The sequence below is a fragment of the Peromyscus eremicus genome, chromosome 11, assembly GCF_949786415.1.
Source record: "Peromyscus eremicus chromosome 11, PerEre_H2_v1, whole genome shotgun sequence".
NCBI classification, from domain to species: domain Eukaryota; kingdom Metazoa; phylum Chordata; class Mammalia; order Rodentia; family Cricetidae; genus Peromyscus; species Peromyscus eremicus.
In genome coordinates this window covers 11,154,898-11,169,286 of record NC_081427.1, presented here as the reverse complement: position 1 = coordinate 11,169,286, position 14,389 = coordinate 11,154,898, and the positions used below count along the sequence as shown (strand labels likewise).

Genomic DNA, 14,389 nt, shown 5'->3' with positions numbered 1-14,389 from the left:
AGAGATGAAGCTCTATGGTATATCACTTGAAATCTCATCTCAACTGTGGCCCAGTCAGGATTAATGACTCATTTAATTATGCCTTCAACAGGAACTGCTCAAGCTGTGGAAGCATGAGTGTAAACGTGTGATAGCTGACCGCTTCACCATGTCTAGTGATGTGACTTGGTTTGATAAGGCTTTAGTCAGTTTGGTCAAGGAGGAGTTTGATGAAGAGAAAACACTGGTGGTGGATTGTGGAGTTGATGCTTATTTCGTGGATTTCTTGAGGGATGCACCAGAAGCTACAGGTAAATGATTGAGGAGGAGTTTGAAGTTCCCCAAAAGGCTGTCCCTGAAGGGAGAGCTAATGATAGAAGATTGGTACATTTTCAGGGCTTCAGTTCCTAAAGGTGAATTACTGACTGGTTTTTAAATGAACATTATTATTAATTTAAAAACTGTTTCTGAAACTGAAGATGGATTTTTTGCTCAATTTTCATATATAAAGGGCTGTTGGCACTGGGGCTATAGCTCAGTTATGAGGTACAGTGCTTGCACACCACACATAAAGCTTTAGACTTCATAAGCAGGGAGCCGGGGCACAAGCCTGTTATCCCAACAGTTGGAAGGTTGGAGGAGCCAAAGCCATCACTGACTTACTGGGCATTCTAGGCTAATGCAGTTATGTCTCCTAAATGGTTGAGCATGGCTACAGTGTCTCTGATTTGTGTGGTAACAAAATGTGTGATCCATCGAAAGTTTCCGAGTAACAACTACAAAAGGACACCACTTTGTCCTCTGCAGTTGGAAAGAAGCGGTACATTTTTTTGTAAATCAAGTCAAGCACATAGAAAGTCTGGTGAGGCCATTTGAAGAAATGACTAGAATCTATTCTGTGTTCATTTTACTCATCTGTATCTCATATCCTCTGAGGAGGATGACTAGATAGATTGTGCCTCTCAAGGAGCAAAGTATAACTGCTCCATCTGCGGAGAGGGCAAGGCCACAGGGAAATGCCTAACCTCCTGTGACTTCAAAACACTTTATTTGTTGAAGCTTGAGTTGAACGTTTATGAGAGGGTTTCTTTATATTCCTCCTAAAAAAGTCATGTAATTCTTGACCTCAAGATTTTTGATGTTAAGTCTCTATTTCTTTTGATTTTCATCTTAACTAGCTGGCTCATGTCTCTAGCATGCTCTTTAAGATACAGTGTTGAATTGTGAGTTCTCACTAAATTATATGAAAAAAATATCATTTGAAACCGGTTCCTTCTAGAAAAGAAAGAACTATACGCCTATGATTATGAAAATCCTAATACTTCTACTATTGTCTGCTTTTGTTTCCTTAAAAATTTACAGTACTGTATTTTAATGAAAAACATTAATATTAAATTGTAGCACTTTGAGTGTGCTAATTTAGGCAGAGTTAGTCAAGTTCAGCGATTTGAGGAATCTTACTGCTTCTTGCCAAGGTGAAACATCCGAGGAGACTGATGCTGAAATACCAAAGCTTTATGAGCCAATTGAATCCCTTCATCACCTGAAAGAGCGTTTGAGTGTCTTCCTGCAGCTCTATAATGAGAGCATCCGCGGCACTGGCATGGACATGGTGTTCTTCACAGATGCAATGGTCCACTTAGTCAAGGTACAGTCACTTCACCAAGAAGTGTGACCCAGGTGACAGACGCTTGGCTTTACCCTGAATGACCCCCCTCCTTCATTTTCACCTCTTAGGAGAATACTCAGTTTAAAAGTGAACTCATTGTTACATTGCTACATTGAATTTCTAAGCTGAATGCAACATGTCACACATTATAGGCTTAAAATAAGTGCCTGTATATTTTCAATGTGCGATGTGAGAATTTTATTCAGTGTTGATATTCAGCTTCTGGCTCAGTGTTTTTGTTACACAGGATGAATGTGGTTTATTTGAGTTCAAAGAACAAAGTCTGTTTATTTCTACATCATCTAAAGAATAGCACTCTGAAGTGGTGTGTAAGCCTAACGGACATCAAGTGAAATAAGTGAGGCAGGCAAATGCCACAGCATTCCACTCACATTAGGCACTCAGTGTAGTCATTCACAGAGATAGGAAGCCGAATGGAGAATGCAGGGCTGGATGGAGAAGGAAATTGGGTGTCAGTGTTTAAATGAGTAGAATTTTAGTTTTGCAGGAAGAAAAGAAATACGGAAGTAGGTGGTCCTAATGGTTGCACAACAGTGTACATCTACTTAATAATATTCAATTATGCATTTTAATTAGTTGTGTTAGTAAATTTTGTTACATGCATTGGTAGTATCATCTGCTTTTCTGGAAAGGTACTATGGCCAAGTATCTGATAAAAATAGCTTAAGGGATGACTGTTTTTTTGATTACTGTTTTAAGGAATAGTCTATCACAGTGTCAGGAGCTTGAGGTAGCTGGTCATACTGCGTTTGCAGCCAGGGAGCAGAGAGAGAAAGGAATGCTGGTGTTCAGCTGGTTTTCACTTTTTATGTAGTCTAGGACCCAAGCCCAGGGCATGATGATGTCCACATTTAGGATGTTTTTTTTTTTCTATATCAATTAATCTAATCTAGAAAGTCTTTCACAGTACACTTAGAGGGATATTTCAGTGGTGTCTATAAATCAACTCAAATTACAAAATAAATATTAGCCATCACATGTATTTTATAATCAAAGACAATAATTGTAAAAATAAGATAAAAACAAAGCAGCAACAACAAAACAAAACAGTGCGAAAAGTTGATCTTGAGAAGGTGAAAATTCTGTTACAATGAATTCCACCAGGGAAGTAGAATTCCATCCTACTTTGGTATATGAGAGAGTTGGTCATTTTTTAAATGCTGGAAGCAAAATATAGATATATATTTTTTTGCCTAGAAACTTATACGACCTAATTTATTTACAACATTAGATTTGCCACTTATCAGATGTCATCCATTTCCTTCCTTTGTGGACAGCGGTCACTTTTCAGACTGTTACACACTTTCAGTTAGAAAGCAGGTGGCTTGTCTTCCATCATCTAGGTTTAACCGTGAAGAATGATCTCACAGATGCAGGTTTCCCTCTCTAGTGGTTACAAGATCTGAGCAGTGGAGTCGGTTTGAGAGCTTAACCGAGGAGCTGGTCCTGTGGATTGGGGTTTGCTCCCCTGTTTATTTTCTCCATATGAGGGCAAGGATCTCCCTGCAGGACTGAAGTGAGTCTGAGACAAAGAGAAGACAGAAAAATGATTCATAGATCCGGTCTCCCTAGCATGAGGGATGGAATTTGGTGTCTCTGAATTCTTAGAGACGTCTGTCTGGAGTGAATGATGAGGCCCAGTGTTCTTCCAAATACTAATATAAATAATAGTGTGAAATGAACTTCAAATTTATAGTTGATTAAGAATAGAATGTTTCGCCGGGCGGTGGTGGCGCACGCCTTTAATCCCAGCACTCGGGAGGCAGAGCCAGGCGGATCTCTGTGAGTTCGAGGCCAGCCTGGGCTACCAAGTGAGTTCCAGGAAAGGCGCAAAGCTACACAGAGAAACCCTGTCTCGAAAAACAAAAACAAACAAAAAAAAAAAAAAAAAAAAAAAAAAAAAGAATAGAATGTTTCATTAAGGATAGAACTTCTGCAATATTGAATAGTTAAAAGAAAGGGAGGATAAAGAAATTAAAACAAAACAAAACAAAACAAAAAAAACCTCCCCAACACTTCACATGTTATGAATGAGCTCTGCCAATGGTGATGTCATGACTAAATGCCTGCTGAAGACGTTGTCTGGTTGGCCTGTGATTACCCATCCCTAAAACTGCTAAAGAGTTTATTTTTGCTAGACCTGTGAAATTGCTTCATTTTCTGTTTTACAATACAAATTACAAGCTCTTCTTCATCTATCTGAGCACACCATTGCAGGCACAGTGCCCTAGCTTGGAGGTATTTTCTTTGGCTCTCAGCCTTTAGCCTGGTTGCTTTGGAATTGGTCAAAGAACACATGTCCAGAACATTTGAGACAAAATTGTGCATTCCTCACTGTGTTCTAAGCTGACACTTCCTTAACACTTGTGTGTGTGTACACGACAAAAGTCAGAGTCAGATGGAGGTAAAACCTGCAACCAAATGTGCTGTGAAATGAGGTCCAGCTCTTTTATTTGTGAAAATGCACAGACTATGTCTTTGTTCTATGTATCTTTATTAATATTATTTAAAAAATTTGAGATTATAATATAATTACATTATTTCTTCCTTCTCTTCCCTTTCTCCAAACCCTCCAATATATCCCTTTGCTCTCTTTCAAATTCAAGGCCTCTTTTTATTAATTAATTAATTTTATTGTTGTTACATGCAACAAATTCATATAGGTATGAATTTGCATATATATTCACAATTATAATCTGTTCAGCCTGAATAGTGTTACTTGTATGTGTGTTTTCAGAACTGACCATTTAGTGTTGGATAACCAATTGGTACGCTCTTCCCTGGGAAGACTATTTCTCCCACTCTCAGTATTCCCTAGTTGCCTGTAGTTCTCTGCAGGGTAGAGGCCTTGCCAGATTTCAACAACAATAAACATGCCAAAGATATATATATATCTTTTGTGTGTATGAAAGTTTAACTATATTGTTAGTGGTTTATCATAATTTAGGTTCTGATATTGCAATCAACCCATGGACAACAATTTACCTAGTATATAATTTAGAAAAATGGACTGTTAATGGTTAGATGTGTCTGATTCCAGAACACCTCATCAGTGTGGATTCTGGGCCATTGATCTGGGTATCTCTTCACTATGGACAATGAGCTCCATGAAGGCAAACTTCCTCTGAGTTACTTCAGTCTTTCCTGATAAAATGCTTGGAAGACGATCACACACGGAACACCGACAAATTATCTGGAATTTAAACAAGTCCCCAGTGTGTTCCCAAACAATACTTTGCAGCCTCACCCCCTACTATTTCCCGTTTGCAACCCTGGTGGGGCCACCTCGGGCCTTTTGCTGACTCTGGGAATTTGTGTCTCAGCTGCCGTCCAGCATCTTTGCTTTTCCATGTCTCTTCCTCTGCCTCCTCCCTCCCTCCCTTCCTTCCATTCCTTCCCTTCCCTTTTCCTTCCTTTCTCCCTCCCTTCCTTATTTCCTCCCTCCCTTCCTTATTTCCTCCCTCCCTCCCTTCCCTCCCTCCCTTCCCTCCTTTCCTTCCTTCCTTCCTTCCTTCCTTCCTTCCTTCCTTCCTTCCTTCCTTCCTTCCTTCCCTCCTTCCTTCTTTGGTGTTGTGCTTTGCTTTTGGAGATATGGTCTTTGCTGTGTAGCCCAATTGGTCCTGTACTCAACTATGAATCAAAGGCTAGCCTCAAACACTCTATTCTCTTGATAAAATTATGGTGTATGTCTCCTTGCTCAGCCAGCGAGCCCCTTCTCTGTTACACTTCAAGTCATCTTCCAAGACTTAGATAAGTTTCAAGCCCCACACCTGGCCTCAACTCTCTGAGGCAGTGATGTTCCCATTGGAGTTCCTTGCTCACACTGTTACCATTGCTTCCTTGCTCAGATACTCACTCATTTCCCACCATCCGGTCCCTCTCCCCCATGGGAGCATGAGTGCCAGAGTCTGGCACAATGGGTGTCACTAATTTTTACAGATTTGCTAGTGAAATCAAAATATGAACACCTTAATCCTAGTCCAAACCTTGGACAAACGAGCCCCACTGAAGGGTCTCCCTGGAGTGCTCTTTCTTTGATTTTAACAGGATAAGTGTTTTAATTCCACTTTAACATTAACACATTCTTTTTGCTTGTTCACATGTGTGTTCATCTTTCTAATGTCATGATGATTTATCCTGTGGCAGAAACTGAAATAGAAACATGAATTTAATACCTTAGACAATTCTAGGTAAAAATACAATGAAGATTTCTTAATGCCAAATACACAAAAATTCACATAAGCCTCTAACATATTCATATACACCAAACAAAGGACAGGCTCATCATTGTGAAGTGGCAACCAAGGGAAGTAGGGTCTAGTGTGGTTCTGGTTGCTCCTCATCTGTCTTGTGTCAGCATTTTGAATTTACACCAAGGGAAGGTATGAGGGGACACATGGCAGCCCTCTGCCCACAGTGACTTATAGAGTCACAGTTTGAGAGCAGAAAACTAGGAAAATTGAGGCACACATCTGTCCTCAGGTTCTAGGATCATATAGAGGCAGGTAGCATAGTCTCATTTCCCACATGTTCAAATTTTTGGAAATTGGCTGCAAACCCAGTGGTATTCTAAGCAGAAATGGAACACACTGAGCTAAGAGAAGAAAGTTTTGAGGACGTGTGCTTAGCAAACCCTTTCCAGGATGTAAAGCCTCAGGAATGCTAGCCAGAGTTCTAGGGGACCTATTTTCAGCCCTCACTTCTCACTGTCATTGGACTTAGAAAAGCAATTTTTACAACAATACTCCAGATTAAATGTGTATTTTAGGAGGGAAAAGGTTAGCGCATAAAGTGAAAAGACCGTCCAGAGTTCTATGCTGTATCCTCTCTAAAAGAGCTGGAAGCCTGATGGGAGCACTTCATTCTATACCAGGAAAGCTAAATTAATGAATGACTCCCAGGAGGGGGAATGGGGATGGTCTGTGTCTACTGAGCAGGGTGCTGTAGACTCCTGACCCACCTTTCATCACTTCTTGACAGAAACCTTGGGTATCACCATCTTGTCAAGGAGTAGGAGGACTATGCACATTTTCCTTTCATCATCTCTGTTATTCTTAGGTAGTTTTCTTCCCTTTGATTTGAGCTTTCTGTTTTCACATGTGGAGCATAATCCAGTCAGGGGCATGCTCTGAGTTCTAAGGATAAGCGTTGTTCTAACATTCCTGCTGTCTTTCCTAGCAGCCTTCTTTAGGTTTCGTATACTAAAAGGACACCTCAAGGTCTCCTTTCATTTTTCTACTTGTGAACAGAGCCAGTCACAGTCTGGAAGATGCTGGTACCTTATGGGATCTTGAGGGCTCACCCACCAGGTGCCACCTGATAGTGCAACCCGAGTGCTGTCACAGTGCAGAAATGTCCATTGCCTTCAGCAGTGTGGCTCTGTCTTCTGACCTTGAGCCACCTTTGTCTTCTAAATAATGATTTGCCTTAAAAATTCATTATTTTAAAATACATTTTTAAATTAAAATAGAATTGCATCATTTCCCCTTCCATTTCTTCCTTGTATTGGTCCTAGGTACTCTCCTTCTACTCTTTCTAATGTCCCTCCATTCTCAAATTGTTGGCTTCTTTTTTGATTATTACACACACACACACACACACACACACACACACACACACACACACACACACAACAAGCTTCCGAATCCATTGTGTGTGTGTGTGTGTGTGTGTGTGTGTGTGTGGTTTCAGGGCTGACCACTTTGTATCAGATAACCAAGAAGAGGTCTCATCTCAGGGAGAGGCTAATTCTCCCTCTTCCATCAATTATTAGTTGTATTTGGCTTTATTTTTACATCGAGTACATAATATAATGGGGAATTTACAGGCAAGAAAACTCTAGCTACAAGTCTTTTCTGCTTTGTGTTATAGATCTCTCGAGTCATTCGCACTCCTCAGGGAAATGCCCTCCTGGTTGGTGTGGGCGGATCAGGAAAACAGAGCCTGACAAGGTTGGCTTCGTTCATCGCTGGCTATACCTCTTTCCAGATCACTCTGACAAGGTAAGAGCTTTTATGTTACCATAAAATGGATTTTGAAGAAAGGTTCTCAGAGGTCACCAACAGTTAAGAATGCATTTTCTTATGTACCCTAAGAATCACAATAGTTTTCCTCCTCGAATACTGACACGTCTTCCCCTTTTACCCTTTGTCATGGACCAGAACATTTTCTATTAGTAACCTGCTTTTGAAACATTTCAGCCTCTCACTACAGAGCATCGATGCTTCTTTGTTTTTATGTTTTATGTAGTATAAGCACTAATTGTATCTTTTGTATCTTTTAGAAGGCATTTATATATCATAAGTGTTAATGCAGATTTCAGCAATATTAATATAATGAAAAATAGATGAAAAATTTATACATGCAAACACTAAAGTGTTGAATATTGAGGAGATACTGAACACTGTCTCAGGGGACATGACTGTGTTAGCTTTGTGTTACTTGGGGAAAAATAACTGATAATCAACTTAAGGAAGAAAGATTTATTTTGGCTCATGGTTTTAAACAATGGTTAGCTCTGTTGTCTATGGATTTGCAGTGAGGGAAAATCATGATAGACTGTGCATGGGTATGTGGTAAAGCAAGACTGCCTACCTCATGGAAATAGAGAAGGAGAAAGAAATAGGTAAGGAGAGCAAGAGATACACATATATAGAGAGAGACAGAAAGAGAGACAGAGAGACAGAGAGAGACACACAGAGAAAGAGAGACAGAAAGAGGCAGAGAGACAGAAACAGAATGAGACAGAGAGAAGAAAGAGAGATGGAGATATGGAGGACAAGAAACAGGAACACATGCATGTAGGTAGAGTTTTCCTGCCTGGCCCACAGTCAGGACAAATCTCTCTCACCTGCCAGTCCCACAGCCTCTCAGACCCGACCAAGTAAACACAGAGACTTATATTGGTTACAAACTGTATAGCCGTGGCAGGCTTCTTGCTAACTGTTCTTACAGCTTAAATTAATCCATTTCCATTAATCTATACCTTGCCACATGGCTCGTGGCTTACCGGCATCTTTACATGCTGTTTCTCATTGTGGCGGCTGGCAGTGTCTCTCTGACTCAGCCTTCCACTTCCCAGCTTTATTCTCCTCCTTGTCCCGCCTACACTTCCTGCCTAGCCAATGGCCAATCAGTGTTTTATTTATTGACTAATTAGCAACACATTTGCCATACAGAACATCCCACAGCACTTCCCCCCCTTTTTTTTCTTCAAAAAGGAAGGTTTTAACCTTAACAAAGTAAAATTACATATAATTTGGGAATGTGGGCGTAGCTTCTCTTACTACTTCCTGCTGGAGGGGGGCGCTGTATCTTATGGGGACACAAAGAAAATTTTAGGATCATGGAGTAGTCTGTGAGGCTGTATCATCTTAGCCAGTTGCCTTCAAATGGTTCTGGATGTTGGATCATCTGGGCCATGGTGTCATCGGAGACCTTTCAGGGGGTCTTGGCTGGTCAAATCTGATGTGTCTTAATCTTGAACAAATCCATAGCCTCTGGCTTTCTGTGGGAACAAAAGCAGAAACTCTTTCCCAAAGTAACATATCCTTACATCTAAATTTTGAAGTCAAGATATCTTTAAAATATATATATTGGTTTAACTCAACAGCTTTTACAATCAAATGTTTTTCTGCAGTTAAAAATCCCAAAGACAACACAATCCAGACTCTCTGTGTAATATCCATTTTTATGTGGCTTATTTTTTATACTACCTTTACTGTCTCTTTAAAGACTTTATTTTTAAAAACTATGTATTTGTTTCTATAACTCTATATATCACCTTTTTTGTCTCTTTCAAGCCTACGTATCTTTTACACACATTTAAACTATTACATCTGAATCTGTCTTATTGTGAATCTGTTGCTTTAAACTGCAGCAGCTGTGGCTGCTGGCTCTGCCAATCTCAGCTTCCCAACATGGCTACATTTACCACCAGCTCTGGGAGCTATCATGGGTCTATGCTTTTATCCAAGCAGCATGTAGCCCAGAAAACTCTTTTTTTGTTTTGTACCTGCAAAGGCTAAATCCACCATGCAGCTTAATGTGCCACTTGTGGAGGCCTCATTCCCTCCATACTGCAGGTCCAGCGCGCATGCTAGGAACCCACCAGTAGCTCAAACCGGCAGCTGCCGCTCATTTGAGAGAGACAATTAGGAACTGTTTTTAGCTCCGTTTTAGAATCTTTTTTTCTCAGGTTTTAGGTGGAAACTCTTGCCACCATGTTGGACGCCATTTGTAGGTAGAGTTTTCCTGCCTGGCCCACAGTCAGGACAAATCTCTCTCACCTGCCAGTCCCACAGCCTCTCAGACCCGACCAAGTAAACACAGAGACTTATATTGGTTACAAACTGTATGGCCGTGGCAGGCTTCTTGCCAACTGTTCTTACAGCTTAAATTAATCCATTTCCATTAATCTATACCTTGCCACATGGCTCGTGGCTTACCGGCATCTTCACATGCTGTTTCTCATCGTGGCGGCTGGCAGTGTCTCTCTGACTCAGCCTTCCACTTCCCAGCTTTATTCTCCTCCTTGTCCCGCCTACACTTCCTGCCTAGCCAATGGCCAATCAGTGTTTTATTTATTGACTAATTAGCAACACATTTGCCATACAGAACATCCCACAGCACATGCATATCATAATATCCTCGTCAAGAGCAAGAGCCTCGTCAAGGCCCAGTGACCAAACTTTCCCCTAAGGTTCTATCACTTCCCAATGACACCATGGGTTGGGGACCAAGCCACCAATACACGGGCCCTTGGGAGACAGTCCTGGACCAGTGAATAGCACAGATAACTCTAGCCAGTGTCATTGTGGAACTTATAGCCACTCAAAGGAGACAAGTGATGAGCATTTCAATAAAATATGCTCTGGAGGTACCGTTTGTGTCTAACAGGAACATAAATGCAGACACAGCAGTAAAAGGTTTCTGGAAGAAATGATGTTAAAATGAAACCTGCATCTGAGTAGGAATTCTAGAAGAAAAGTTCAGGAGTTTCTAGGTAAAAGCATTGGCGTTTTGAAGTTAACTTCATGGCATGTTACTTTTGATCCCTGGAAGAATCAAATATGATTGAGTGTGCAATGTGAGATGGCAAATGGGAATGCATGAGTCGTGGAGGCAATTGAAGGTATAATGAGGAATTGATAGATCACCATAGAGTAATAGGAGAGCACTGATGATTTGCCAGTAAAGGAGTGTGTGTGTGTGTGTGTGTGTGTGTGTGTGTGTGTGTGTGTGTGTGTGATTTGTATGTCTGGCAGATGGATAGAAAGAACAACACTGATATAGTTATAAAGCCATTTTAAGGGTCTCAATAAGACATACTATTGCCATGAGGAGTGACAGTGAGAGGGGAGAAATGGAGGGTGGAAATCCAGGAGATTATTAGCAGACTGGAGCTCTACTTGCTAATCATGTTTTTGGGATAGATAATTATATAGATAGTCCCTATTCCTGAAGAGAGGGAATTCCAGGTAAGTTGTGTCAGATGTGTGTGTGTGTGTGTGTGTGTGTGTGTGTGTGTGTGTGTGTGTGTGTTATCAGTAGAAGGCAGAATTAGTAAGTGAACAGTGAACATGAACAGGTAAGTAGGGGTGACTCAGAGAAGTAAAATGAAGTTTCGTAAAGCCAGTTTGGGAAGTTTAGTTGAAATGAAATCATTAGCAATTAATTCAGACATGTGGGGGTAGGAAGTTCTGCTTATTTGACATCCAGGGATAACATGCCACTGACCTGTCTCATTGAGGGAGACCCATATGTACCTGCTAGCTTGGAGGCTGAAAGTTATTAAATATTGGAGTTGGAGATCGTGTTACCCAAGCTGAGGTTGTCATACTTGGTCTGAATTATAGGACTCTCCTTGCAGAATAAATCCAAAGATTACTGTTTAATGCATGTAGTAGGATGACAGAAATAGCCTGGGTTACCATGTGTACAGTTTTAGTCTGTGTGTAGAAGCCAAGCCAGGAAAACAGAAAACCTGCACAGGAAGGAGATTTGATTCACATATTTGGCACCAACATTAGTACAAAACCTTACGTTTTCAAATCACTTTTGCATATCTGAGCTAATCAAATCTTCTGAAGAAGTCTGTTAGGAGGTCAGGCAGCAGTAGTCCATCTTGCAGCTGGAGTTCAGAGAGCCTGAGAATTGCTGGACATCAGACAGAGTAGGGGAATTGATTGCACTGCAGGATTTGCAATCAATCCAGGTGTCTAGTCAAGTGTGACTCCTACTGCAACCCAATGGCTCAGTAAACACCTACAACTCTCATGCTGACAAATTGGTTCCTCTGCATGTCACATTGAAAATGATCCATTACCAACATGAGGGAAAGCAAGGTCTTCCTCACCTTTCTTAGCTTTAAAGATGCCATCTAATTCCATAAGCCACAGATGGGTGGCCAAGGCTGACCTGAGCAGCCTGCCAGCTGGGATACATAGCCATTGTTCATACTATTTGAGGGCAGTAATTTCCTGCTTTCAGTCAAGAAGCTGGATGAGATGAGATTCGCACTATCTCTCACTTGCTCTTATTCTCTCCCTCTTGTGTGTGTGTGTGTGTGTGTGTGTGTGTGTGTGTGTGCGCGCGCGCGCGCGCGCGCGCGCGCGCACATACATACACACACACATTGGAGGCCAAAGGTCAATCTCAGGCATTTCCCTCACTGCTTTCTATCTTAGATTTTGGATACAGACTTTCTCACTGAACCCAGAGCTATCAATTCAGCTACACTAGCTGGCCAGCAAGTGACAGTCCCTTCTGACTCTGTCTCCTGAGCACTAGGATTGGAGTTCTACACCCACTGTGCCCATTTTTATTTTAAACATGGGCTCTGGGTGATGGAGCTCAGGTCCTGTGGCTTGTATTATGCTTTACTGACTGAGAGGCATTCTCCTCCCCCTTTTAAAGGGAAGACGGTGTCTTTAAAATACTTTTGTTTTATGATCACTTGGCCCTTCTCTAAAGACTTCTAAAAATATTGATATCTGACTATCCTGGTCAGTTTTCTGTCAACTTGACATGTTAGAGTTATTTGGGAAGAGCAACCTCAATTGAGAAAATACTTCCACCAGGCTGCCTGTAGGAAAGTCTATAGAGCATTTTCTTGACCAATGATTGATGTGGGAGGGACCAGCCTTCTGTGGAACAAGCCATGTGGAACAAGCCAGCAAGCAGTATTCCTCCATGGCTTCTGCTTCAGTTCCTGCCCTGCTTTTGGTCTTTTTTTTTTTTTTTATTAAATCACAGCAATAGAAACCATAACTGAGATTATGATTGTAGATTTAGTTTATGAATATTAGAAATGACAGAGTTTAGATGTTAATTATTTATTTAATATCTTTAAAACATAAGATCAAATTACTAATGAGTTCTGAGTTTGTTTTAATGACACACACACACAGAATAATTTAATAAATCTAACTCTCCAGAAATGAAATTTTTTTTAATGCTTTTGGCAGTACTATTCTGTGTGGAGACTGCTCTAGCATTTCTTGATTGTAGGATGACTTCTATCTGAGGATTGCTTTGGGGAGTGAAAGGAGATTTATGATAGGGTGTATTTCAAATGTTTTCAGCTAGTCTGAAACAATGTACTGATTGCTCTGAAACTAGTTCTTTTATGTGGAATCCAAAGAAATGAGGATAATAGTGATTTTGAGAGATGAGAAGGGCACTGTGGGTCATGATTCGGCTTCTCTCTCCTATATCATGAAAGCTTGAATCAATTTAGTTTAGTTTAGTTCAATCTATGAGGTATTTTCTAATATGTCCTTTGCAGATGGATACTTAGCCCTTGATAAACATTCTATTTATTATGTCCAACAAATATTACCCCTGTCAACATGTGTTTTCAAAATGGTATCTGCACACAGTCACATGACATATATGTATGCAAATGATATTTGCTTCTGTTAAATTATATTGGTTTCAGGTTTAACTTTCCTTTGGGGATGTTTTTGTGTACCCAAACATTAATTACAGTATCTGTGGAGTATGGAGTTAAAGAATCAGTTAGCTCACACTCACAGATAGTATGTATCCACATGATGGAATAAAACCAGCATTGTTTGGTTGGCTAGGTAGCATAAGGCTCTTGCCTTCCCACAGTACTATTTTAGTGACTGACACAATGATTGTGTTTCTTCAGATCCTACAACACATTGAATCTGATGGAAGACCTGAAGGTTTTGTACAGGACCGCTGGCCATCAAGGCAAAGGAATCACTTTCATTTTCACAGACAATGAGATTAAAGATGAGTCATTTTTGGAATACATGAACAATGTTCTGTCATCAGGAGAGGTAGGAGCTCAGTTATTTTCATACCTTTGCCTCTCTAGATTCCTTCCAGTGTAGAACTCTCCATTTTTTTCTTCCTTTAGAGATTTGAGTTAATGTTGTTAGAAATTTGGCCATCAGCATGAAGAATGGCTTTTTCTATTAGGTTTCTAAAGAATAAAACTCCCAATTAAGATGTGAAGCTAGGCATTTAAAAGAGTGAAGAGAAATATGGGCTGAGTGGGAGGGAGGCTCGGAAGGCTGGGCTTGTGGTGTGTCCATCCTCCCTCTCTTAGCACCGTGACTGTTAGCCATAGAGCCATCCATGTGCATTAAGATGTGATGTATTCCATCTTGAAAATTTTAAGTTCATTTAAAAATGAACTTACAAGAACAAGCGGAGGATAATCTTAGACTTTTTGAGTCTATATTT

General features: G+C 40.6%; 1 protein-coding gene across 1 annotated transcript in view; it reads left to right on the top strand.

The window, feature by feature from the left end:
- The window catches only part of Dnah5 (dynein axonemal heavy chain 5), a gene marked incomplete at its 5' end in the record, with an annotated part of 220,050 nt that overhangs the window by 130,845 nt on the left and 74,816 nt on the right, over positions 1–14,389 (top strand). Inside the window, 4 exons of the mRNA XM_059276732.1 lie at positions 92–290; positions 1,455–1,627; positions 7,541–7,671; positions 13,827–13,980. Of these exons, the coding sequence (XP_059132715.1) occupies positions 92–290; positions 1,455–1,627; positions 7,541–7,671; positions 13,827–13,980 (657 nt within the window). The remainder of the gene's footprint in view (positions 1–91; positions 291–1,454; positions 1,628–7,540; positions 7,672–13,826; positions 13,981–14,389) is intronic.